This window comes from Micropterus salmoides, unplaced genomic scaffold, assembly GCF_014851395.1.
Source record: "Micropterus salmoides isolate LMB-PRFRI ecotype aquatic unplaced genomic scaffold, ASM1485139v1 Ms_hic_scaffold_8, whole genome shotgun sequence".
Classification (NCBI taxonomy): domain Eukaryota; kingdom Metazoa; phylum Chordata; class Actinopteri; order Centrarchiformes; family Centrarchidae; genus Micropterus; species Micropterus salmoides.
Window position 1 is genome coordinate 14499129 of NW_024044570.1, and position 26148 is coordinate 14525276.

Below are 26148 nucleotides of genomic sequence, written 5' to 3' on the forward strand. Positions count from 1 at the left end.
AAAACAACAATTTCTAAATGACTTTGTGCATTAATGTGGCTGGAGAAAGTCCACATCCATTACGTCGTCCACAGAAAATAAGCCACCTTATTTAAGATATTTCATGATGTTACTTGTAGGCTATTCTATACAATATATTACAACTGGGGTAATTGGAATTTTGGGGGTTCGCGGTGTGCGGCGGTAGGGAAGACACAAACATCAACGTTAACTTGGGGTTGGGGAGATGCCGCTTCCTTAGATTACCATTACGCATTGATTAGTTCCCCCCACAGTGAAGCAGCAGAGGAATTTCTGGGTGCAGATAGGACCACTCCTCTCTCTGCATATTATTTTCTCTCCTCTCTTCACAGTCGGGGCTTGGTGGTGAGGAGGGGGAGGGTGGTCTTGCAGTCGACGAGAGGAACAGGAGTTTATTGAGGAGCAGCTGCAACGGGAGGAAAACGCATGCAACTAAGCACCGTTGCCTTGCGGATGGTAAGAAGAGAGAGAAAAAAAGAAAAGATCGCTTGGACGAATGACTACTCTCTGCTGAGAAACTGCCGCTTGAATTGTTTAACTTGTTGATGCGACGCTATTCTACTATTTTTCCCTCTATCGTCTGGCTGCAGTGACAAATAGATGGGTGGCGGAATCGCAAGTATTCTCTTCCGAGGATAGGTAGCCTTTTTTTCTTAAACTCACCGTGGATGCAGTTTAAAGAGCAGCATTCCCTAAGGTGGGTGGTTTTCCGTTACTTAGATTAGGCTATCATTCCTGCTTATTGATTGGTGACGTTTTCGAAATCCAATTCACATTCTGCCGCAAAGTAGGCTTCCATACCTGAACAGTTACAATGAGGAAAAGGATTGAGAGATACTCAACAGTGCAATGCGCAGTAGCCTATCAGTAGAACTAAATGGGTTTGTGTGTGTGTGTGTGTGTGTGTGTGTGTGTGTGTGTGTGTGTGTGTGTGTGTTTGATATCACATTCTGTTAAGCCTAGGTGCTTCAGAACCCTAACCACCAGTGTCTCTATCTGCTGTTCTTCCTGCAGATGCAATTCATCTCTGAGCCATAGCACTGTGATAACCGGAGAAGGGTTGTATTAAACACTGTAGGTCAGCATGGCAGCAGGTGTAGCGGCATGGCTCCCATTCGCCCGAGCGGCGGCCATAGGATGGATGCCCGTGGCGAGCACCCCGATGCCCATCCCTCCCCAAGAAAAGAAGAAAGGCCAGGACGGACTCATCATCCTCAACGTGAGTGGGACTAAGTTTCAGACGTGGAAAACCACTTTGGAGAGGTACCCGGACACTTTGCTGGGGAGTACAGAGAGAGACTTCTTTTTCCACGAGGAGACAAATGAGTACTTTTTCGACCGTGACCCTGACATCTTTAGACATATCCTCAATTTTTACCGCACGGGGAAACTACACTATCCGCGCCAAGAATGCATATCTGCATACGACGAGGAGCTCGCTTTCTTTGGTATAATCCCCGAGATCATTGGGGACTGCTGTTATGAGGAGTACAAGGACCGCAGGCGCGAAAATGCAGAGAGGCTTCAAGACGACGAGGAGATGGACATGAGCAATGACGTCACGCCGGTGAACCTGACGTACCGGGAGTTCCTGTGGCGGGCATTTGAAAACCCTCACACCAGCACCTTAGCTCTGGTTTTCTACTATGTCACGGGCTTCTTCATTGCCATATCAGTCATGGCTAATGTGGTGGAGACGGTTCCGTGTGGGACTTTACCCAACAGGTCAAAGGAGATGTCCTGTGGAGACCGTTACGCACTGGCTTTCTTTTGTTTAGACACGGCCTGTGTCATGATATTCACTGTTGAGTATCTCCTCCGTTTAATCGCAGCTCCCAGCCGGTACAAGTTCATGAAAAGTGTGATGAGCGTCATCGACGTGGTCGCCATCATGCCTTACTACATCGGCCTGGTCATGACAGACAATGACCAGGTGAGCGGGGCTTTCGTCACGCTGAGAGTCTTCCGGGTCTTTCGGATTTTCAAGTTCTCCCGGCACTCCGCGGGGTTGCGCATCCTGGGCTACACCTTGAAGAGCTGTGCCTCCGAGCTGGGCTTCCTACTATTCTCCCTCACCATGGCTATCATTATCTTTGCAACGGTCATGTTTTATGCAGAAAAAGGCTCCACAGCCAGCAAGTTCACCAGTATACCCGCAGCGTTTTGGTACACCATTGTCACCATGACAACACTGGGGTAGGTGGCTGCATATAAGTCCATAAAACCCTCAAAGCTTTCTCAACCCTCCATGAATCACCGCCTTAATAGACTTATTACCTATATGAAACATCCATAATATTAGCGACACACGGTAAACAAGAAATCCCTTGTTAGGCCTACTTCATTAGCCTACAGCAAATCCCTGTTTTAACCAACTATTTTTATTTTGAATTTTCTAATTCTTGAGGAGTAGGCTAGTTAAATTAGCTGCCGAGACACAGAGACTAATTAGCACACATTTTCAGCCATTGTTTGAGCCGATTGTCGTGCGGCCACAGGTGTGCATTTATTGGGCATTTTAACGGCCTCCAGCCAATATGAGGGCAGGGACGATCTGCTTTATAGAGGCGTCTGTGCGCCATTCACTGCCTATCAATGAGCCTGTACCTCACAAACAGCCCTTATCCGAAGGTTAGGCCTCGTCCCTGCCTGTTATCAAGGGTCTTTATTGGGTGCGCTCCTTTGGAAAGGTTACCGGAATGAACATAAACGTTCTGGCCAATTAATAGAACGGAGGGATCTTTTTTATTTTATTTTTTTTTAAAGAAAATGAATTCCACCTTACTGGAGAGCTCTTAAGACCAAAGAAAGAAAGGCTTCTAACTGGCCAAGATCCTACATACCGCATTTACAGGCCAAACCGAGGCACAAGTGCAGTGATTAAATTAAAGGCAAAGTACTGTAGTTTACAAAATGTGCAGCCAATACACACACACATGCACACACAAACACACACGCGCCTTTCGTCTTCCTACATCTCCTTTAGCGAGATACAGTAAATATTTAAATGCTAATTTCATGCTCATGAACAACGTCAGCTGTATGGCTACTATGTGCTGATGTAGCATAAAATAATTAAACGTGATTAAATCAAATTAATCTGTATTGATGAGCGCACTCAACCGCTCAGCTGCTCGACGGGGGTTATTATTATTATTATCATTACTATTGTTGTTATTACCACTATTCAGTCCTGCTCAGCATTCTGGGCCTGTGCGCTTTCCAAGGTGCTGAAAAGTTGTGTCAGTGAGCCAACTGGCTGCCATTTGGTTTTGATCCGTTCAAATGAGTAAACGGGAATGAGGCGTTTGACTGCCCACAGCGCTATTAGAAAGTTAGCTTTTTAGAAATAATAATCAGACCGTACCTAATTTGTGTGTAAAATTATCCTGCAGCTTCTTTACTCACTGTTGCACATATGAGGTTGAACAGCCACTCAGCCAATGTTAGTCCTCCCTCCCTCCTCTTCACTGATGACACAGAAATGAGGTCCTGTTGAAATAATGTTGTCTTTTAATTTCAAAGTCATAACATCACAGATCAAACATTGCAAAACAAATTGCCACTGGCTGTGTGTACTTGTGTGTGTCAGTCGCCTGTGTGTCTGCAAGTGTGTATATGTGTGTGTGTGTGTGTGTGTGTGTGTGTGTATGGCTGTAATACCAGTGTGTGCTTGAGATGTGGTATACATCTGTAAATATAAAGTTTAGATGCGCACCTTTCTGCATTATTTTTGCTTTAACTGATACAGGAATGTTCATACTTCATTTGAATTGTATTGCTGATTTTTCATGTGTTTGATATGAGCCTTCTTGTTTTTGTCTGCCCTCATATCTGCATTGATGCAGCCACTCTGCACCTGGTTACCCTTCAGCTCTGCGGGCAACATACAGTATGTTATTATTATCATAAGTATTATTATATTATTTATTGTTACTACATCAACCTCTCTCTATCTGCTGTCATGCTGCGAGTGACACTGAGTTAGTGGGTTTTCTGGTATACAAAGCATCCCCCTGCACTCACTCAATACCAGTCGAACTATCACTGAGTGCACCAATGAGTGCATAATTAGTGATATGCATGGTTTGGTGATTGAAGCTGCCACCTCAAACGTAATGCTGCATTGGCTATGCTTTCCATTCAGATTCAAAGTGCAGATGAAAGATGAGTTGTGTAAGAGGGTACATTATTTATCTTTGGGGAGCAACAAAGATACTGCTGCATTCAGCTCGGAATCCCCTTTGTGTTGCTTAAGATGGATTTGAAAAAGATGTTCTGCCGTGCGAGAACAAAACTGAAATGTCCTTGGTAATAGGGACGTTTCTGTCACTCCATTGTAAACCATGACAGCCAGGCTGACAGATTTGCAACCTGAAATGAAGCCTTGCAGTGGTGCAGAATGCTGCATAGTGGACCACCGGTGGAGAGGCTGAATAGCCACCACTGAAAGACAAAGTCTGCTCCTTCTCATGATCCATCATTGTCTTGAGGTGTGCTTTAAAAACATATCTCACGCAACCCTACTGTAGAGCTGAACTGTGGTTGTCATTGTCTACTGAATACAGCTAACTGAGGAAAAATGTCTGTTGTTTTACTCTCCCCCAGTAACCTTCAATGATTATCTGATCAAGGGAAATGAGGTATTCTGATGGTTTGTGTCAGATCTCAGCATGCAGAAAAATTCATCCATGTTGAACAAATAGTTATTTAAGTCAGATATGAATGGGGTAGTCTTTTCACTCAGTTGTAAATAAGCTCTTTGAAGACTAGTGGGGACACTACTTGCTGGAACCTCCATTTGAGGCATTTGATTTCATTCTGATAGCCAATGATGCTTCATGTCTGCATGGTATCATGATGCCTTTCCACTACATATATTTTCAATTTCCCTGACTCACACCCTGTGGAAGTAAAGGTAGTGGCATGCGTTCTCTCCCCTGCTGATGGCCCATTGATTGTGCTTAAGCAGACGTGCAGACATTGGGAGAGCAGGGGCTCCTGTTCAGAGGCACTTGGCAGGCAGCCTGAATGAAAGGGAAGGGTGCCTGGAGACCAGCGAAGAATCAATAGCACTGTGCAGCTGCGTGTCACACCTCTGGTGTCTACTGCGCTGTGCCACCAAACACAGGATAAGACCCACTTATCCATACTTATTTAATGAGCCTAATCTCTGTGTCTACTTTTGGATCCCCCCAAAAAAGAAACCTTCCTGTCAGACTGATCCTTCCAAGATCATCAAGAATTGTGCGGGTGTAAAATATGAGATTTTTATCTGCAGTATTGTGTTTTGCAATATCCTTAAAAATTGCACTAAGGTCTGAGAGAATAATTTTGTGACTTGATTTAATATTGTCCGTTTAAGGCAACGGCAGCTTCCAATATAAAGATAACGTTGCACTTTATTAGGCTGCAATCAGATGTTGCAGTGTTTTCTTGCTGTTGTTTTCTCTAGATGATCCACACAGTCAGGGTGAATTAGCTGCAGAGGGAGTTTTTGGTGCTTCAGATCTTTTAAGTGATTTAAGGTGTAATGGAGTGCACTGTTGAGAGCAGCTGTGAAAACGGTGGAAGTCAAGCGCAACCCACAAGGGAAGAGGAGTGAGGAGGACAGGGTTTAGTCTGGCACAGAGGCACACACGTACCTCTGGACACAAACAGACATTACCTTACGACATAATAGGCCTTAGCTTCTCACACAAACATCTTTTCACACGCACTTTTCTCTCAATCTTCATATCAATATCCTTCTTTTAGCCACTACTTCCGGATAATGCTAAGAGGACTGATCATTCAAATTACTGATTTGTTGTGAAATTTATGATTGAATGGTAATGTATTGTGGATTGTCCTACAGTGCAACAAACGTTGCTCAACAGATGCAGAATTTATAACCATGTTGTTTGTCTGTGCCACAGCTCCACCCACCAAATAAGACTGTAAAGGCTTGACAACTGAGACCTATATACCTCTCCGGATGGGATTTATAAGACAAGGGAGTCAAGGTTAACAGACACGTGGGTCACTGTAGGGCCCATAAAGTATAACCATTATCATGCGTGCCAGTTTTGACACCTCCACCCCATGGCAATCAAAGCCTACAATGCAAAGCATTTACTTCATGGTTCAATGTGATGCAGAGCAAAGCTTTTTGAAGTCCAAACACTGCACTGCATGTCAAATGTAATTGAAATGTACAGGAACAATCTGGAGGGCATTTTACTGTATCTGTACTAAAGAGATAAGAAATGCATTTTTGATAATATATTGCTCATGTGGTTGGATAAGTTACCATGGCCCTAGCAGGCAATGCAGAGGATTTTCACTCTTGTTTTTTCCCCGACTGAGCGCGACACTCAGTGAGAACATTTGCTGTGTTTGATTATGTACTGCAATGGGTGTAATTTTTGTGTTCAGCAGAATACATTACACCACTTGGCATTGTGTATGTTATGCACATTATGAAAATCAGCAATCCATTATGAGCAATGTGATGTATTACTGTGTAAAGCAGAAGTGGCTGATGTGAGATGTGTAGGCTGCCATTAGCCTGTAGGCTCACAGTGCCCCTCCAGGTGCTTTATTGGTAAGGAGAGGTGATGCTAATATGAGGCTGGTATAATGGTCCTGAAGTGACAGGTGACTTAATGAGGGGAACCTGGCACTGAAATGTGTTCTGTGCAAGCTCCTTTCTGCCCATGCAAATGACTGCGAAATGGAGGAGGGAAAGCGAGGGGCGGGAACAGGCAGCCTTCTCCAGAGGAGATTAAGATCATTGTGAAAGACAGAATCTGTGAAAAGAAAAGAGATGCTCTTTTTTCTGCTAAATTGAAAATACGCAAGACCCTGCATTCTTTCTTTTTTTATTTCTCTTTGTTTTCATCACACTGAAACAGTTTCATACTGGCAGCCAGAGATTTAAATGGGTGTTGTGGACGTGTGAGTTGAATGATTGGTTAACATTTCAAAGGAATTTATATACTATAGATTTATTGCATCATATGTATGTACTTTAACGGGTAGAAACTTCAAAGACTTTCATTTGCACCTTAAATTACATTTTAATGATAGTATATATATTTTTTATCGAAAAATACAATGTCAAAAAGAAAATGTATTTGTGGTCAGTCAACCCTGAACTGAAAAACAGATTATGGCCAGCTGGTAGGTTGATGTGAGGATACTGTGTGTGTGAACTGACTCTAAAAGCAGGCATGTGTCACTGCGGATGGTCAGATTGATAAATAATCTATATGGCAAGGACAAAATGGCTGTCCCCCTATTTGATTCGATTTCTTTGACAACCTGTCTTCGAGGCAGCACCAATAACACTCATTCCACGTGGGGGGTTTTCATTAATTCACTTTGAATGTGCTGCATTAAGCAGGGAAATAGACTAGCATGTTCTGCACGTGGGCCTGGGTAACGTACTGTGAGGACATAAAATATGGCATCAGTGTTTTTTACACTGCTCAGCATTTTTATCTTTGTATTGCAAGCAATGCCAGAGATTAATGGAATTTTCCAGAACAAGATTAAAGTTACTCTAAATGCATTAGGAAATAAGGAGATATGTGAGAAAACACATCACCTTGATTTCATTGTTGTTAGAAACAATTTGCTCTGCTTGGCTCCACTTCTAGCCAGTCTAAGAGCCCAGAAACCCTGACCCAGCTAGAGTGAATGAACGAAATGGGGAAATATTGTCTATTATGTGACTATGTCCTATCTTGAAAGTTGATATATTGTAAAAGATAATGGATGTAGTGTATGGCATGAGATCACTGGATCAAATGGTGTGCAAATGATCAACAGCTATCTTATTTGACTTGACTTATTTACATACTCAGCATTTACATACAGATGAAAATGGCTTGTCTGGTCATGGAGATTGGTATGCAGAAACACATGCCTCCCCATCATTTTGTTGAAATGTAGAGTTTTCAAAGAGGATTCTGTTTTGTTTAGACTTTTAATTTACAAGGTGCTTAGTATTAGATCCATATGATTATCATGTCAGGATAACGACAAATGTGTTCCACAAAAAAATTATTTTAGTCATTGATTGTAAGGCAATATGTAGAGCTCTTTTTTCTAAACACTAATCCCTGTTATAACTATTACTATTATTACTATACCTCTATTGACAAAGGTAGATACTGTTTTAGTTGCTTACAGACTCTATCCTTGGGTGGCAGAGAGACACACTAAGGATGAGCAATACAACAATATTTTGTTCTTATCCAGTACCAAGTTATACCAGGGCCAGAATCACCAATATTGATTTGAGACCTTTTATTATTAAAGGCGGTAATGCATTAATATCATGAAGGGGAGCACCATGTGTTATGATTTATGAGGTGAATTTTCATCATTAAAAGGCTATTTCTGAATATACTTTCTTCACCAACAACATTATGCATTTTGTTTTCACTGTTCTCTTTGTAATCACAAATTTACTATCTGTACAGCATATGACACCCTCTATCCTTATAGACCCTCAATTCAGATAAGCCAAAACTCCCCAAAAATGCCTTTTATAGGAAAAATTACACTTAAAAAGTACAATACATTACATTTATTTAGCTGACGCTTTAAGTATCTACTCTGAAGAAGTTCAACACATTCAACACAATACAAATTGCAAGAATCATGCAAGTACATCAACTGTACTGAATATCAAATATGCTGAACTGCTTTCATTAAAAACATTGCATACATCTATGTAATAAAACGTACACTATATACTATACAAAAAAATATTCTCTCCTTCATTCCACAACTCTCATACCTATACGCTGGACACACAGCCTGTACTCCAACCCACAGACACATGTCCTCATACCTAAATGACAAAATAGGTCGATTGTCAAGTGTCCCAAAACGTCACTTGGAAAGTACAACGACATACACATGGCCAGTACCAGTTCATCAACAGGCGTAGCAGACCTTAAGTACGTTACATTAGTCACATGATCTGTCACATGACATTTACCACATGGTAAACGTTGTGAAATGGTGGTAGTTTGGTTAGGTTTAGGAAAGATTATGGTTTGGTTAAAATAACTACGTCACGTAAGTTGCTTCATCTATAAAATATTATTTAACTTTAAACACGTCACCTTTTGACTTTCTTTCTCACAGGACTCAAACATCGGTATCCTGAGTGAAAGTCCTTAGTTTACTTGATACATCCATTCTCCCCACCACACCTCCTTACATGGACTTTGTCGCTCTTTATACTAGTTACCTGACTTACCACCACTAGAGGTCGCGGCCTAACAAAGAAATATGTGTTGCACACGTGCACTCTTCTAATTTGTTAGTATTGTGCTTCTTGGAGTCCTGTCGTCACTGCGTCCAGCCAAGAAACCTCGTAAAAACCACAATGGGTTGTTTTCACCCTTCGATTTTTGTACTGAGAGAGAGAGAGCTGGTAGGTAGAAAACTCTGAACACCACCAGGCTTGCCCTTGTTTCCAGTCTTTATGCGAAGCTAAGCTAACCTGCTGCTGGCTGTAGTTTCATATTCATGGTATAATAATAATAATAATAATCTCATTTAAAGGTCCAGTGTGTAATATTTCTGAGGATCTAGTGACAGAAATGCAACATAAGAACCAAAACTGTGTATTCAGAGGTGTACAAAGACCTTACATAATTAATTGTTATGTTTTTATAACCTTAGAATGAGCCATTTATATTTACATAACCACGGGTTCCCCCTTCCATGGACGTCGCCATGCGTCATCATGATTCTACAGTAGCCCAAAATAGACACTACAGAGTGTGTTTTGTCACTACGTTCTTCTTCTACTTCTAGTAGAATTCTGGCAGTGTAGACGTTCATCACTATGTTGAATATGTACGTTCGAAGAAGAAGAAGAAGAAAAAGAAGAAGAAGTAATAATATACAGCAGGGGTTGGCAAATAAGTTTTGTATTGGAGCAATATTTTTAACCATTAGATGGTGGGTGAGAATGTAAGACAAAATATTGTATGCCTCAGACATGGTGATTTTTTAGCTCACTTGGGTTGGGTCACAAGGGTTGTGTGTTTGATCCCACCTTGGGACAAAAAGTTTTTCTCTTTCAACAAAATGGATTCTGCAGCAACTGTTTCTCAGGCTCACATTAAAACATGTGCTTCAGTGTTTGTGTTTCAGTGTTTGATCCGCATCCATCAACCTACGGATGCTTTTTCATTTCCCCAGTATCTTCAGGCAGAGGACATTTAGGGGAATCACCTTTTCGGACAGCTCTTTCAGAGGCTGTCAAGCAGGCTGCAGACTATTTTAATGTCGTTCAGAATTTTCAAAGTAAAAACTCTCAATTCAACTCCAAGTTAAGCATTACAGCAAACAAGCTTCTCGCGCTTTTATTTTGTAGGTAAAACCACTAAAGAAGAAGTGATTATGTGAGTAACTGTCTGACTACACCTTTTGTGCTGTGTCAGCCACCATAGCTGTCTCTTTGAAAGGGTAAGGTGGCAGTGGTAAACTAGACAGTTGGTTGCAATTTGCAACCTCACCTGTAGATGCCACTAATCTTACACACTGAACCATTAAGACTGTCCTCCCAAGAAGAACAGCATCAGTCATTTCAACCCGCCCCAAAATATGTTTATATTCAAGTGACAAAGCTGTCTAGCACTTAGGGAGGAGGTCGAGGTGGATGGATGGGTCAAAAAAACATCTGAATCTAATACGGAAGACTCAAACTGACAGCTTTAAAAAAAAAAAAAAAACATGACCATGATCATTCTCTAACCTTAAAGAAGTAATAATTTTAACCAAAACCACAATGTTAACCAAACCTTAAACAGCATTGATTTGCAACAGCTTTGGAAAGCACAGACAAATGATGTCCTGTCAATAGCTGTGCCAGATCAGAAAGTGTGTCGTTCTAGAGGGCATGGACAAACATATTTTATTTGGAGGACTCATATTGTCTCTCTGAAGTGCATTGAATCCTCTCAGCCACTGTACTACACTTTTATTCTGAAAGGATCTTAACAGTATTGCGAAGGTTTTTCTGTTTTCTATTGTGTCAATTCATGTCCTTTCATTTTAGTCAGATCCAAGGGCGTAAGTTTGATCTCAACATTGGTAGGACGTGAAAAGGGGGCTGTTCAAAATTGTGAGAGAAATACAAATTAATTGATTTGTCCATGCAGTAGCTTCAGAAGGGCTAAACAACAACAACATAAGGTGTGTCCATATAGCATAGAAACAGCTCTTTGCTGCTTGTAGTGCTCTCTCTCTCTCTCTCTCTCTCTCTCTCAGCATTGTCCTTTATTCTGAAACATCTCAATTTAACGTAGACTCTAGGAGGGCAACATTGGAATTATCTAATATGATTTCACTTCAAAGATAATGCGAATGAGTTCACTTAAATATTGGTAGAGACGATTCTGTCCTCCCATAATATTGGTAGGGACATGACCCTACTGTTCCATATGCAAACCTATGCCGTTGATCAAATCTCACTTTCAGTACAGTAACATTTTCACATACTGCAGAAACGAGCAGCCACCAAGTTTCTTTGGAGAGACATAATCACTGCTACTCACTTGTTTAAATTTTCATGGTCAGAGGAATGAACTGTAATTCCCACACATTTACTTTAGCATTGTGAAAAAAAGTAATTTTAATAAATTGTAGAGTTAAACATATGCAAGTCGCTGGCCTTGCACTTGTTACATTTTTGTAACACTCGCAATAATCTACAAACAAAGAATCGGCGGCAGTTTGTTTTCACGGAGAGTAGTAACATTTTTAAAGTCCGTTATGCCAGAACATTGCACTGCTTCCCACATTGGCATGTAATGAGTACTGGTTGAGGGAGAAACAGTTGTTCTCTTATTTTTAGATGTGCCTGTCATTATACTGCATTTCCCAGACTCAAACCGGCCTCTGCCCCCTTCCTGACCTCAAAATCCAGCTTTGCAGCACAGATATAGGAACAAAAAGTTGTGAGGAAGGTGATGATTGTCCCACCCGCCACAGTGAGGAGTTTGGGAGGGGTGTATTGCTCTTTGCAACGATTTTTTCTCTCAGGCGCATGGGATGGCATAGCAAACACAATATCTTGAAAAGGTGCCAGCTTTTATAATGCCAGAGTGTGAGTATCCCTCCCCCTGACATTTGTCTCTTTATCAAAAATGCCCCTCAGCCAACAAGCCAACATCTGTGATCAGCAGAGATTCAGAGATTATAGCTAGCAGCAATCATCAGTCTGCTGTGTGAACGAAGGGGAAAATAATTCAAAGAGTGATGTAACTTCTGCTGGTCTGACACCTCATCTAAAGAGGGATAGGATTTCACTGTAGATACGGTTTTAAAAAGAAAGTTATGCTGTTTTTAAAGCCTCTCAGCAAAACATGAACTGTGGCGAAATGAGAGAAATCCGTTACCTTGTCAGTTACTCTAGTTTTTAAGTACTTACACTTAAATGCAGTGTAGCACACATTCATTTCATGGAGACACACTTTCATTGTATACTAGTTGTAAATTTAACATCAGTTACTGTCTTGTATCCTGTGAGAGCGTTGAAATCAATACAGACTTTCATGTACCAGAGGCAAACAGAAGGCATAGCTTGTCATCAGTTTCAGTGAGGGCTGTGAAACTTTGATGCTCACATTAATTGAAACTTCGTTTACAACCCATTCATATTGTTTGAACGTGAGCAGCTTCATGACAAAGTCATGAATATTGATTCAGCCTGTTTGTCAGTTTAAAGCTCTGTTTCACTGTTCATGAACCGTCTCATTTTTGTCAGAGCTGAGGAATCTTGTGCCAGTTTACAGCGCCAGGATACCACAGTAAAAGCTCCTCATGATCAATACTGATCCCACTTGAATGAAATCCACAGTTTGCTGTAAAGGCAGAATACAGATCTCTGAAAAGCACAAGTGTGGCTTCGAATTGAGCTGCCCATACAGTACTAGCCAGTGTTAACCCAGTTTCATTGTCGAGTCTTTGCCACAGGCTCCATAGATTATTAGTTCCTGTATGCAGTATGAATGATAAGAGGCTATGTCCCATTTCAGTTTAGGTAAAAAGAGCTTCCTCCTGCCGGCCTGGCAGGGAGGTCCTGCTGAGATGAGGGATGTCAGCCTGTCACCCTGACGCATGGCAGCTGTTTCCTGCCTGCCCCAGCTTCTATAAATAGCTAAATATATCACCTAATGTAGGCCATTTGGTCAAACAGAAACTAAACAGGGCATGTGCTTTGGGGCTATATTTTTCTCTTTCAAACTAATTTCTCATGTACAGGTGTATCGGTGACACCCCTACAGTCGTAATATTTCCCTCTTTAACTGTCTCAATGCGGTCTCAGATGGACTGATGACATATTAAGTGGTGATCATATAGGGTCATTATTTTATGTCAAGTTCAGACCTTCAAACACCTTCAAATGATCGTTTGAGCTGAAGTGCAATAGATTTAAAGATAAATATTTTAAATATATCTGTAATATATATTCTGCTATATATTCCTCTGCAAAGACAACCGGAAGTCACTATTATTACAGTTACTATAACAGGTTATTGTATATTGGGGGTGGACACAATAAAGCCTGTACAATAAAAAGCATTCCAATACACTAGGCCTGCGGTTATTACCAGCTTGTGAAAACTGCATTGTTTTTTAGTTTTTGTGCGTGTTGGAAAGTTGTTGGTTCTTGTTATAGCAGTAGTCAAAATTTCCATCACACATAACAATGTGATGCAATTGAATTACCTCAAACTATGGTCTTAAAGAATTACCACAGTGTTAAATCAACACTTGACTGCCACTGTCTCAACAAGGATTGAGCATTAAATCTTCACAAAGGAAATTGGTGATGATGCTTTAATTGTTCCCACCCTCTATAAATTCAGAGCATTTACACGACAGGTTGAAGGCAGCACGTGTCTGTCTATATTTCAGTGTAATTTACTATCCCACAGTGATAAATCATAGGATTTTTTCCTGTTTTGAGCCACACTCGTGGCGTGGCTCTATGAATGGCAGTGACTGTCTGTCAGCTGGTCGGCTCATCACTTTGGTCCAGACTGAAATATCTCAACAACTGTGAAATGGATTTCCAGGAAATGTTGTCCAGATGGTCATGGTCCCTAGAGGATGTAGACTGCTGACTTTGATGACCCCCTGACTTTTCCTCTAGTGCCTCCATGAGGTTGTCATTTGCAGATTTATGTGAAATGTCTTGGCAACAGTTGGATGTAGTGCTATCTAGTAAAGACTTTCATGTAAACTAGTCAACATTTAACTACACTGTAGTTAAGTTAAAATAAGCCTCCTGTTGATCAGCAATGTTAAATGCTGCTTCCACATGAATGCATCAGTAATGATAATAATACAAATCTGAAAGGGTCATTCTGAATTTGGAATACTTACTTTGATACCATAAAGTAAATTTTCCTTATAATACCTATGTACTTTTACTTAAGTCAAATTTTGAAAGCAGAACTTATTATTTTTTAGTCAAGTGTTACTACTTTTATTTAAGGATCTGGGTACTTCCTCTACCACTGATCCTCCTAAGCCCTAGATGTGAAAATATAAAATATAATAATTCCAAGAATGCTTTCTTGGTGTATTCAGTTTAGGAATATTTTTTAGCCTACATGCTAGTAGTGAATACACACTCCAGGGGGTAAATTAGGCTAACGACAACTATTGAAAAGCTTTATTTAGAACCGGATAGATGGCAGCAACTGTAGATTGATATGTTTCTCTAGGTGTTAGTGAGTGGGGGTTCAGCTCCCACCTAGAAGATTTCCTGCCCGCATGTCTCTCTGCAGATGTCCTACAAAGGGGTATCTCAACTGCTTAAGGATTGAATTTCCATCTGGGGATTTTCACTTCTTTTTCAAGGTATTAGTGGAAAACCGTAAACAGTTGATTATTATTTGTATTTTTTCCCTTAGCCAATTGTCCGTAATCCCTGTGGAGGAGCTTAAGAGTTAGATTTCTCGCATGCATGGCCTTATCTTTACATAACGGCCACCAGCAAATAGAGTGGGTCTCATTTTGACTAAGCCACACATTTGGGCCAAAAGGCAAAGACAAGCAAGTCGAGTTGAGCAAAAAAGAAAGCCAGTTAACATTAATAAAGTCAGAACCTATAATAAATTTCAGGTCCAGCTTTGTCTCATTGTCTTGCAGATACAGATCCACTTTCATATGGATGGAAACACACATGACACACACATCATCTACATTCCTTATGTGCCTGCTGTTAGCATACAGGCATAGGTGTAATTTACACTGGTGACACTGGGGACATGTCCCCAGCATATTTTTAAATGGCTGTTTTTTGTCTCCATCACTTTTTGAAAGGTTTTGTTCCTAAAAATAGTTTGCACCAAGAAATGTTAACTAATAAATGAAAATGCTTTAGGGTTTATTTGCACAATGAGAAAAAATGCAAAGCAATTTAAATATAGAAGAGACAAATGTGCATTGTCCAAAAAAGTAACAGGCTGCTGATTACTGCATTATATTCTGTTATATTTTTCAATTTATGAATTGTCACCTGCCAGCTGAATTTTTTGTGAAATTGGAGCAGAAAATGTCTCCAGAATGCAGGAAATGAATTGTTCAATAATCAAAATCTTCTGGGGGAAGACCCCCAGGCCCCCCACTCCCCCACCCCACATATTTCAGCATTTCAGAATAATTCAATAGTTTTTAAAAAATCTTCTCATCTTGTTTTTTAAGCATCATCAGGTCGTCAAGTCAAGTGTATCATCATACCCCTAATCTGAGCCCTTATGTCCCCACCACTATTCAACAGAAAGTGACGCCCTTGCATACAGGTATGTGGTGATGTTGGATCTCTGGTCCTTGCTGTCCTCTGGACGTCACAGGGGAATATCATGCCTGTACATCCTGGGAGATCCAGCCTCAGCTTCTCTAATGTGACATTCAGTTACCTCCAAAGGTGAAATGGTCTCCAAGAAAAAAAATCAATTTTGCACGGACATTTTAGTTTACTCCATCTGGAGTCTTTGCCACAATTTTGTGTGCACATGTTGGAGACAGAAAACAAGCTGCATCACTCCAAATCGTCTTTTCTGTGAAATGGCATCCATCAAAGTTAATGGGCTGTAATCATCACCACAAATACACTGTCACACATCCCACTGCTCACTCCTGAGTATTCAACTCCCAGTCAATGGGATGTAAAGAGTGACAAGCCCGAGGAATTTCCCATATCATTAATGACTCTAAGTGAGAATTGGAAGAGAATCCAAACAACGTTGCCATTTTTCATAATTTTAAAATCTCCTCTGTTTTCTCAACATCTTTGGGGACTGCAGAGGAGAAACATTTATCAGAAGTGCATGTGACATACAGTCAATACTAGTGACATTGTGTTTCAGGCACCCATCAACATTGTCATCTTGTGAAATAATTCCTATTAAATGCCACATGCTGATCTGCTGTGTGGTAGATAGATTAATTTTCCAAGTAGCCAGCCCTGCCAGCTTCAAATCAGAGTTCACCGTGTACTGTATATCTACTTATCTCCAGGCTGTATGCTGCTGGACTTCTGATTATACATCACACAGACACAGATACACACACAGACACACACACACACATACACACACACACACAGACCACTCTTTCAGTAACTGGTGTGGCAGCGCTCCAAGAAGGCTGTCCCTGATGTATTTGTGTGTTTGATAGGATGTTTTAGCTGTAGCATCCCCAAAAGACAATTTGTAGACCTCAACAGATGGAGAAGTCCAATTAGAAAGGAGGCAAATGAATGGGAGAAATGGGACAACTCTTTCTATCCCCCAAGGCATACAGCTAATCTTAGAGTACAGGTACAAAACCAACACCATGCATACAGGAACTAACACCTCTGTTTTAGAGGAGAAACATTAAAAAAAGAAAAGCTAGAAAGCAGACGGAGAAAAAAAAGTGCCTGTGATTTCATTTCTGAACACTACATAGTCAAAGAGGAAAGCATTGAATTTGATACAGCTTGCTCTCATTCCACATCTACAGTATGTATAAATATCTCCTTCTGTTGTCTGATTCTTCAAGGGCAGACGTCCCACAAAGCAATTGCCTTGCCATCAGCCAAGACCAAAAAAAGGAGAAGAAATGAAAAAGTGCTTAAATATAGCAACCCCCTGGGATAGTGGGAGGGAGGGCGTGCTGTAGTGTGATTAAAATGAAGAACCTTCGTTCAGTCACGATTGTTAACGGTACATTCGACTGTTCCGTCTGTGGTGGAGCCAAAGCAGTGTCTTTACTCTGCTTGTCTCCAGAGTGTTAACATCATTATTCATCAGGAGGCCTGTCCTCTGCAGTGACAAAAATGCTGAAGTTATAAATAACGTGAGTTGTGTCATTAAGTACACATACTTTCTCCAACTGGCCTAGGGTTAGATTAATTCAGGCTTCAGCCACGCCTGCTGTGAAGGCAGACATATCAATATGAAGTTATAATAACTAAGGTTCAGGAACAAGACCACGCTCTCTCTCTCTCTCACTAATCCAATCTCCTGTGCCTCACTAATTTCACATATAATCCTGTCTAACCCCTTTTTCTCCCATTTGTTTCAATTCTCACATCCCTCCCCCCCAAACCCTGTTCTTCTCCTCTCTCAGTGGGTAGTACATTGGCTCAGCGTTCAGCCCTGTGGCCTCACAGCAAGAAGGTCCTGGGTTTGAGCCTTGGATGTCCCATGTCCTTTCTGAGCAGTTTGTATGTTCTCCCCATGTTCATGTCAAAGACGTGTGCTTGAGTTAATACTTCCATCTAAGTAATTTTATTTTCTATCACATGAACCACAGGGGTATGATAAAACTGATGCTTATCAAGGCATGCCCCCACCCTCGACCCCCCGGTTTCTTAGCTGCTCAGGCCCATCAAAACCCTCTCGCCAATCCAAATAAACTACCTTTTATACTGCACAGCTGGCGTAGTCTTTGTTAGTAAAAAGTCTGTTGATAGACTGTGAGGATACAAGACCAATTTTCATGGGCAAAATGACCTTTCTGTTGTGTTGTTGTCGTTTCGCCCATGGCCCCGAGTTATTATTTTTCGTGTGATATTTTGATTTGACAGAAGAAGTCTTGTGGAGTGAAATGAAAAAAGTAATGATGTCCCCGTGCGCGAGAAGTAGTGTAGTGCAGGTGGGGAGATGGTGGATAGGGCTGCAGCTAGCAGCTCTACTCTGCCCCAGGGGCCAGTCAGCAGCTGTTAGAAAAGATGCAGCTCTTCCCAACACTTCCCCACAGGTTCTCGCTGGTTTCTGGTACTCGCTGTTATCTGGGCTCGCTGCTGTCGCCAGTCTGGCTGCTGTCCACACTCTCTGAGAGAGCGCTCAGTACATTTTTACGCTTCACCACTCTTTCTGTCTCATCCCAACCTCCACTATTCCCCTCAGTCTCACTGTGAGATTTTGAAGTGTTCCTTTGAACTTGCAGCTATTTTTTTAAACGGCTGGAATTTGTACCTTGATGTTTGTTTCAAAGACACTCACTGAGGACTTTAAAATGCTTCTTTCACTGGTATGACAAATAATCTGAGGCCATTTCTGTATTGAATTCTTTATCACATACAAGGCATTAACTATCTTGTATGTAAGTGTATGTTTGTAGTTGAAGATGAGGGCCTGCAGCTGTTTGGTGTTTAAAGTTGCAACTCAAAGAGAATCTAGAAGTTTTCTAGTGCTGAGCTTGAAGAAAATTTGATCCTTTCCCCCATTATCTTGAGATGTTCTCCTTTCCTCCATATTCTTGAAATATATTAGTCCTACTGGGCATAAAGTCTTTTAAAGAGATCATATTATGCTTTTTGGCTTTTCCCCCCTCCGTTATTGAGTTATATACCTTTTCGATGCATGTAATAGGTTTGCAAAGTGAAAAAGCCCAAAGTCCACACCAAAGGGAGTTCCCATCTACCACAGAAAACACTGCTCTGAACTGCCTGAAAACAGCTTGTTTGTAAACCAGCCTTTTCTTCTGCTTTGCTGTGACGTCACAGCAAAATGTGTGTCATAAGGCTCACCTAAGGACTAGTCGGGTAAGCCCTCAAAAACACCAGTGGAAAGACGTCCGCCTGCTGCCTCTCCTCTCCCTTCCAAACACTAGCTACCCTCCAGGCAGTCAATGGACATTAAGTTGTTACTGTGATGTAGAGACAGAGCTCAGTTAAAACATTATGGATGAAAGATACATTTGTTAGAGATTAATAACTCACCACTCTGAAACTCTTGCTCCAGTCCATGTTGCTAAGCTGGTAAGGGGAACATATACAGCTCAACTGAAGCCGAGTTTACCCTACTCTGCTTCTGATTGGCTAGTAGTCCTTAATTAGGAACTGCGGATGTGCAACTCCAAACAAAGATCTTGTAGAGGTAAGACGTATCACTACATAGCTAAAACAAAGTGTTTAACACACAGTCTGAAAAGAGGAACTAGGAGCGGCTGTGTCTCAGTAGGTAGAGCGGGTTGCCTGTTAATTGGAAGGTCGGCGGTTCAATCCGCGGCTCCTACAGGCTGCATGTTGCATGTTGTGTCCTTGGGCAAGATACTGAACTCCGAATTGCCGCTGTTCCACCAGTGTGTGAATGTTAGTTTCTGTTTGAGCACTTAGGCTCAGTGAATGAATAAGTATGAATGATGAATGCAGATATAGTGTAAAAAGTGGTTTGAGTGGTTGAAAAGACTAGAAAGGCAGTATACAGAGCATTTAACCCCTAAATAAGATTTTGAACCTGAAAATTAGCTTTTATTATTATTATTTATTTAAGTTTTTATTTTAACCCAAACTGCAGAATGATGCCTTAGCGATAAGTCAATTAATCATGAATGTTAATTCTTGACCTTGGAAATAGTGGTTTGACTAAACAATCCCCGTATAAGGTCCACTTACTTGCTTTTTTAGAGTTTTCACTCCAATCACACGGCATGGGTCTTCATCGGCAGATGGCGTTTGCTAAGTTGTCATGGAGATGACCATGGCTTCCAGCTTCTCCACGAGAGCAAGTGGTGCTTTTCTTTGTCTTTTATAACTGGAAATTAAATAGTGTTTGGGTTTTGAGCTGTTGGTCAAGACATCAGTCTTTAGGTCTGATAAATGGTGATGGGCATTTTTTGACATTTACATTTAATAGTTTAAACAGTTACTCTGTACAGTACTCTAGCAATGTCTTATTGCATTTCCATAAAGTTTGGTGAACTTCCAAGAGACACATTTAAAAAATAGAATTGTCAAAATTACAGAGGCAGAGATATCCTGACTAGTATGGGTACACTAAATTCCCAAAATGCAACTCAAAAGCATCTTATATAAAACCCTCCCTGAATATGTTATAAATTAGAAGTTTCCAAGGCCAGGTACAGAACACCCTAATGACACCACTATGACATCATTAGGGGATATTTTCTTTGACTTGACAAAGCTCCTCCAGAGCTTTATACATTTGGGGAGTGCCCCTTTAATCAAAAAAGCAATCAATAGATTAATTGGCATTAAAATAATCAGTAAATACTAGTCGAAATGGCTAATGGCTGAAACTGGCACATTTAAATTAACCACGTGAATGTAGATGTAAATGTTTCTTCAAAGAACCACACAATCACTGAGCCCAAAATCTGGTGACACTGTTCTCTGCCATTAAAAAAAAAGCAGATTTTTAGATACTGTAACTTGTGAATGCACACGCTGCAAACTCAGAGTTAAGGGGCCATTTGGTGTAGGGAGCTGATATCCAGTGGCTGCTCTGTGTGGAATCGCTCATCAAAGTTAATCTTGCACCGTCTGCTCTGGCGCCGCGGAGCACTAATCTGCTGTCAGTGTGATGAGGCTCCTGGACCAGTTTCCCTTTCCAGAACAGAGGCACTAATCCAAAAGACCTTTCACGTTTTTACTCTCTTCCCTCACCTGACTGCACGACAAAGGTCACAGGGGTCACTTTGAAATCTCATCCGGTCAATATTTTACCATTTGCATGGGTCCTTAAGTACAGTTTGTACCATTTAGAGGCCAGTTTGGTCTGTTGTGTCCATGTGAGCAGTATCCTATTTGTGCTTTTTCATGTAAGAAAGGATTTTCACATTGCAGAAAACAATAAAACAACAATTCAGCTAATACTATAAACACTGCTATTAGTAATGTCACTACTGCTATTACTACATTAATTTTCTTAACTGTTTTTCACCTTTAACCCCACCTCAGGCCTTTGCACATCAGAGGTGAGGTAATCCGCTTCCTGCTCGATCAAAGCTTTCTGTCTTCAAGAAAATACCACCACTCTCTCACTCGCATGCAAATTTACCTATAATGAATATGGAATGAGTTCATTAGCATAATCGCTTGAGAGTCTGATGATTTCATTTTATTATCACGTTCTCTCATAATCCATAGCTATGGCGCCCCATCATACTCCCAACCCCTCTTTCATGTTCCTTTGCCCTTACCATTCAGCCACGAAGCAGTGTAATTGCATTATCAAAGTATTATACTGACGTTGTGAGAAGATATTTTTAGCCTCTGGCTTTCTGAAGTAACGTAATAGGCAGAAATATAAACATGGAATGACAAATTAGAATTAGAGCAATGTTTGAGTCAGTTTACTTGGTTCATCATGTCCTGGCTGATTGAAGACTTGCATCATCCAGACCTCCCTGACACACACAAATGATCATTCTCACATTTGTGTGTTTCCAGGATAGCATACTGTTTTATGGATCCATGTGGATACTTAACCCTCTTAAAACAGAACAGCCATTCTTCTAGTAATTAAAAGAAATTGCCACAAGGAATTGGTTGTAATCATGACGATGAGGAGCTGAAGTAGAGGTGGCTTGGTATATAATAGCGATGAAATAGGGGTGTTTTTTGCACAGGACAGCAGTTGTTTCTCAAGTGTCAGCAGGTGTAGACTGAGAAACTGGAGAAGAGCAGAAGAAAAGAAAAATGTCAAGCAGGGCTGTGCTAGCACTGCATGATAATAGAAAAGGAGGAGAAACAGAAAGAGAATGAAGTGTTTCATCTCCAACTCATAGTAAGAGGCAGGCAGGTCCAGACAGAGGAAGGGTGAGTCAAAGTCAGGAATGGAAGAGCTGTAGAGAGGAAAGCTTTTTATCATCCCTGACTCTTAAGAAGATCTCCCAAATGAGAGAGGGCGTGCATGCTAATGTCAAAGCCGTGGTGATAACTAGCCGCCTGGTTTCGCGGGGTGAGGGTTAAGCTTGGATTTGAGGGGCTGTGGGAAAACATGTTTGATATGTGTGCGAGTGAGAGCTGAGGTGCCTTTGCCAGAGCTATACGTGGGGATTATTCTATATGGTTTATCTGTCTGCATGGCTAAAAGAGAGAAAATTCACTGGCCTTTATTGAGTCTGTGTAGTTCCTGAGACTCAGGGATAAACGCTCAGCTGCAAGATCAAAGCCACATTGACACTGCTGCATCACAAAGTCTTCATTTACAATGCATTAACTGACATGTAGCCATGCATGCTATAGCTGTTTCCTTAAACTTCACATGCTAACCTTCAGCTCTACCCATCACCTCTCGCAAATCTGCAGAGACTGGATGTGGAAAGCATATAAAACAATCGCTCACATCTGCTCCACACTGCATTTCAAATCCAGTCACGGCAATGTAGTCTGCGCATTTTTTCCCACAGAGTCGGTGATGTTCACCTATCTCAAAGTTGTCCTTCCCTGTAGCTATTGTTCACAGTTACTCATACTCGAGTGCTCTGTTTTTCCTACCACACGCATTAGAGCCAGAGGACCGTACTGCCTGGCAGTGCAGTCCTCTGGCTCCCGCCTATCTCTCCTTTCCCATCTCCCCATTATGTTGTGTAGTTCTGCCAGCCTCTCCTTCTCTCCCTTATCACCTGCAGTGAAAATCTAGCAGGCTAATCCCAGCGCCTGTGGGATTCCCCTCTCTATAATGATGTATATCTGAGGGATAGCATCATAGCAGAATCCTATCAGCCCACACATTCTTAATCCCATCAGTCTTTGGTGTCCAAACCCAAGAGAGGCAGCTTTTTGGATGTTGTGCTCCCTGGCTCTAGCCAGAGATGCAGTGCAGAACATCAGGAATGACACGTGGTGTTTAGGGATCATATTGGAGATCATGTTCATTTATTGTGTTTCTGACTCTTGAAACATGGTTGTATACCTCCCTAAGGATTGCATTGTAGTGGTATACTGTAGCTGTGTCACTGCATTGAAATATCCATGCTAGGTGTTAGCCACCAGTGAAGCTGCCAGTCTCTCTGGCATTACAAAGATTTTATTTTACAGTCTGTTCATGGTGGAAATAAATACAGAGTGTGTTTAATATTTTAACATGCTGACCAAAACACAAAACAGATTTATATTTGGTTCATAAATAATATAAATATATGGTACAACACAGAGAGTTTCCCTTTATTCAACCAGCTTCACTTACCTTTTTTTTATCTGTAAATGTAGCAATCTCTGTTTTCTGCATTTTTCTTTTCTTACTTTGTGGTCAGGTTAATGATGCCTAGTGGTGCAGAAAAGAGCGATCATATAGCCTTTTCTTTCTTGTTTTTATGAACTAACCACCCTCAAGACCTCTCCTGCAATACTCCATAAATCTTGCAGTCTTCACAAATACACTCCAGTAAATGTAAATCTTCTTGTCACTCATGTTGGTATGCCTCTATAACACACAGGCAGTATAATCCATTTTCTTGAAATTCGGAATTCATAGTTTTACGAGCATGATTGAGTTCAGAAAGGATGTTAAATTTTTTTGGTAAATCTTTTATTTCACTGTCAGTAAGGATGAATATTGTCCTCTTTTAGTCTTGTGGAGAAGGTACAGAGAGCTGTATTGTCACAGAGCATTGCTCCATTTGCTCCCTGTCATGACTTGTAAAAAATGGAGCCTTTCTCCGCTGGTCAGTGTAAGGCTGCATCACGTCCGTGTCAAGTCCTCAGATAAGATTTTAATATTGTGTCCACTCTGACACTCTGTGATCCTCTGTCGTAGCTTTACATTTCACATCACGCCCGCAGGAGATGTCAAGGATTTCTGATACTTCGTGACCTTGCCACCATCCCGTGGTCCCTGCACAGTTTTAATGTCTCTCTCTGTCATTATCAACTTTTGATTGGTACAGCTAGTGACAGTATCGGAGTTTCAGGATAATTGACAGTTTTTGGTCTCACAGGTTTGGAGGGCTTGTCTGTGCTGTAGAAACCACTGAACTGTGAAACTGAGCGAGTGAATTACCTCAGGAAGCACTGATAGGGAGCTCGGTGTGCGATGAAGGTCATACAAAGAATTGTGCATTCACAGAATTATCAAAGACATGCTGAGGACACTCAGTGCAGAGACCATGTTTGGAATTTACCAATCTCATCTTTTTGAAATGATAAAAAATGCTAATTCTGTGGCGAACTAAAACTTGTTGACCTTGAAATTTTTAAATTCTAAATTAAGTGCTTTTTCAAACGAATGTCTAGTTTTAGCATCTCAAAGAGCATTTCATAATAAGGTCACTGCAACTAAAGCCTTGAATATACTTTGGAGCGGACGCGTTCATGGACAGCTGTGGCCACCACAGACACAGACTACTTCTGTTTATACTACTTTCTGGAGTCAGCTGGGCGGACTCTTTCCACAGATGCTCAGTAGATTGGTAGGTGCCCTAGTAGTGGGACTTGTACACACGGTCACATAAAATGGGAGCCTGTGCGTACCTCCTCTGATGACCTTTTTTTTTTGTCAACGGGACCCTAGCGGTCCCTCACGTATTCGCGGACAAAGAAAGAAAGAAATAATACTTGCTTAACACGCAAAACAGATGCCAGTGAGTCCAGTGAATGCGTCTTAGGATGATTTCCCCTGTTTGCAGATAAAAAGAGAAAAATGCTTAGAGGGATGCGAAGTTAAACCAATGTCATGAAATAAGGTGAGACTGAAGTTAATTTGAGATTCAGATTTTCAGATTGAAGGCCCCATAGTAATTATTGGCATGAAACAATGGGATAGATGGTGCATGAGATAGGACAGTGTGTTAAATTCATCTTGATTGCAATCAGCTGACGAATCAAAATTCTTAATGTATTAATCAAATTTGTGTCATTCCATTGCTCCTCATTGAAATATATAAAAGTTGAGTAGATCAAAGTAGAGTTTGATGAGAATTAATGTCTTTGCCATGACAGATTTAATAAGATGGCACCATTCAGTCCAGCGGCTCCAGTATCTTCATCCCTTCATCATTTGAATACCTTGACCTTGATTGCTCACATCAGTGGAATCAAATGTTGTGAGGGCATTTAAGTGTAATTCCTTCCTTTTTCTTTTATCATCGCACTTTAATACAGTCACTCCTGCAGGAGGCAAGTTAGTTTCACAGTAACACCATGAAGCTAGAAGTGCCATGACAGAGGTGCCAGTGGATGATTGGATTTTAACGCTGTTGACAAAGCCCTCTCAGCTGAAAGATCTGCCACAGTCCTTCTTGGATCCTAATTGTCAGCACTGCTAAGCTGTTGGCCGCGATCTCAACTGGCATGTCAGTTGGTGGGACAGCAGGACTTACTTTAGACCTCTATGATTACATCAGAAACTTGAGCTTGTGCACACTTAAGAGGGTTTTTTCGTGTAAGGGTGGCCTTTCTCCTGCAGGCCCCCACACACTTTTATGGGTTGGTGTATTTGTGTGCAGCAGACCCAATGGAGCAAATGACCATAAAAAAGGTCTGATTTAGGCTTCTTTCACCTGAAAAGATTTCATTTAGTTTTGTTTGATTTTTGTCATCCAGATATCGTGTTTGTTTTTTGTTTTTTCTCGCTTCCCACTAACCAGATGGCAGTCAGATTTCAGACACAGGGTTCTGGAAGACAATCAAGGAACAAGATTGCTTTTTTAGGAAGGGGGATTGGTTTAACTAGATGTCAAATTAAAGGCCCTTTCACACACACACACACACACACACACACACACACACACACACACATATATAAATGAGTACATGTTCTTGTGACTGCTTTTGTGTGTGTGTTCCTGTGTGTCTAGGCGTGTCCATGTTTTTGGGTGTCAGCGCTCGCTGTGAGGCAGTGAGGTCATGTACAGAAATCTGTC

The 26148-nt window shown here is 41.1% G+C and overlaps 1 protein-coding gene across 2 annotated transcripts in view; it reads left to right on the top strand.

The window, feature by feature from the left end:
• Positions 1-236: 236 nt before the first annotated feature.
• LOC119893080 (potassium voltage-gated channel subfamily D member 2-like) overlaps positions 237-26148 on the top strand; it is a 34886-nt gene continuing 8974 nt past the window's right edge. Inside the window, exons 1-2 of one of the 2 annotated variants that reach the window (XM_038705007.1) lie at positions 237-718; positions 1036-2217. In XM_038705007.1, coding sequence (XP_038560935.1) covers positions 1106-2217 — 1112 coding nt within the window. In that variant the 5' untranslated portion in view covers positions 237-718; positions 1036-1105. The remainder of the gene's footprint in view (positions 719-1035; positions 2218-26148) is intronic. The other variant, XM_038705008.1, reaches the window with a different exon arrangement.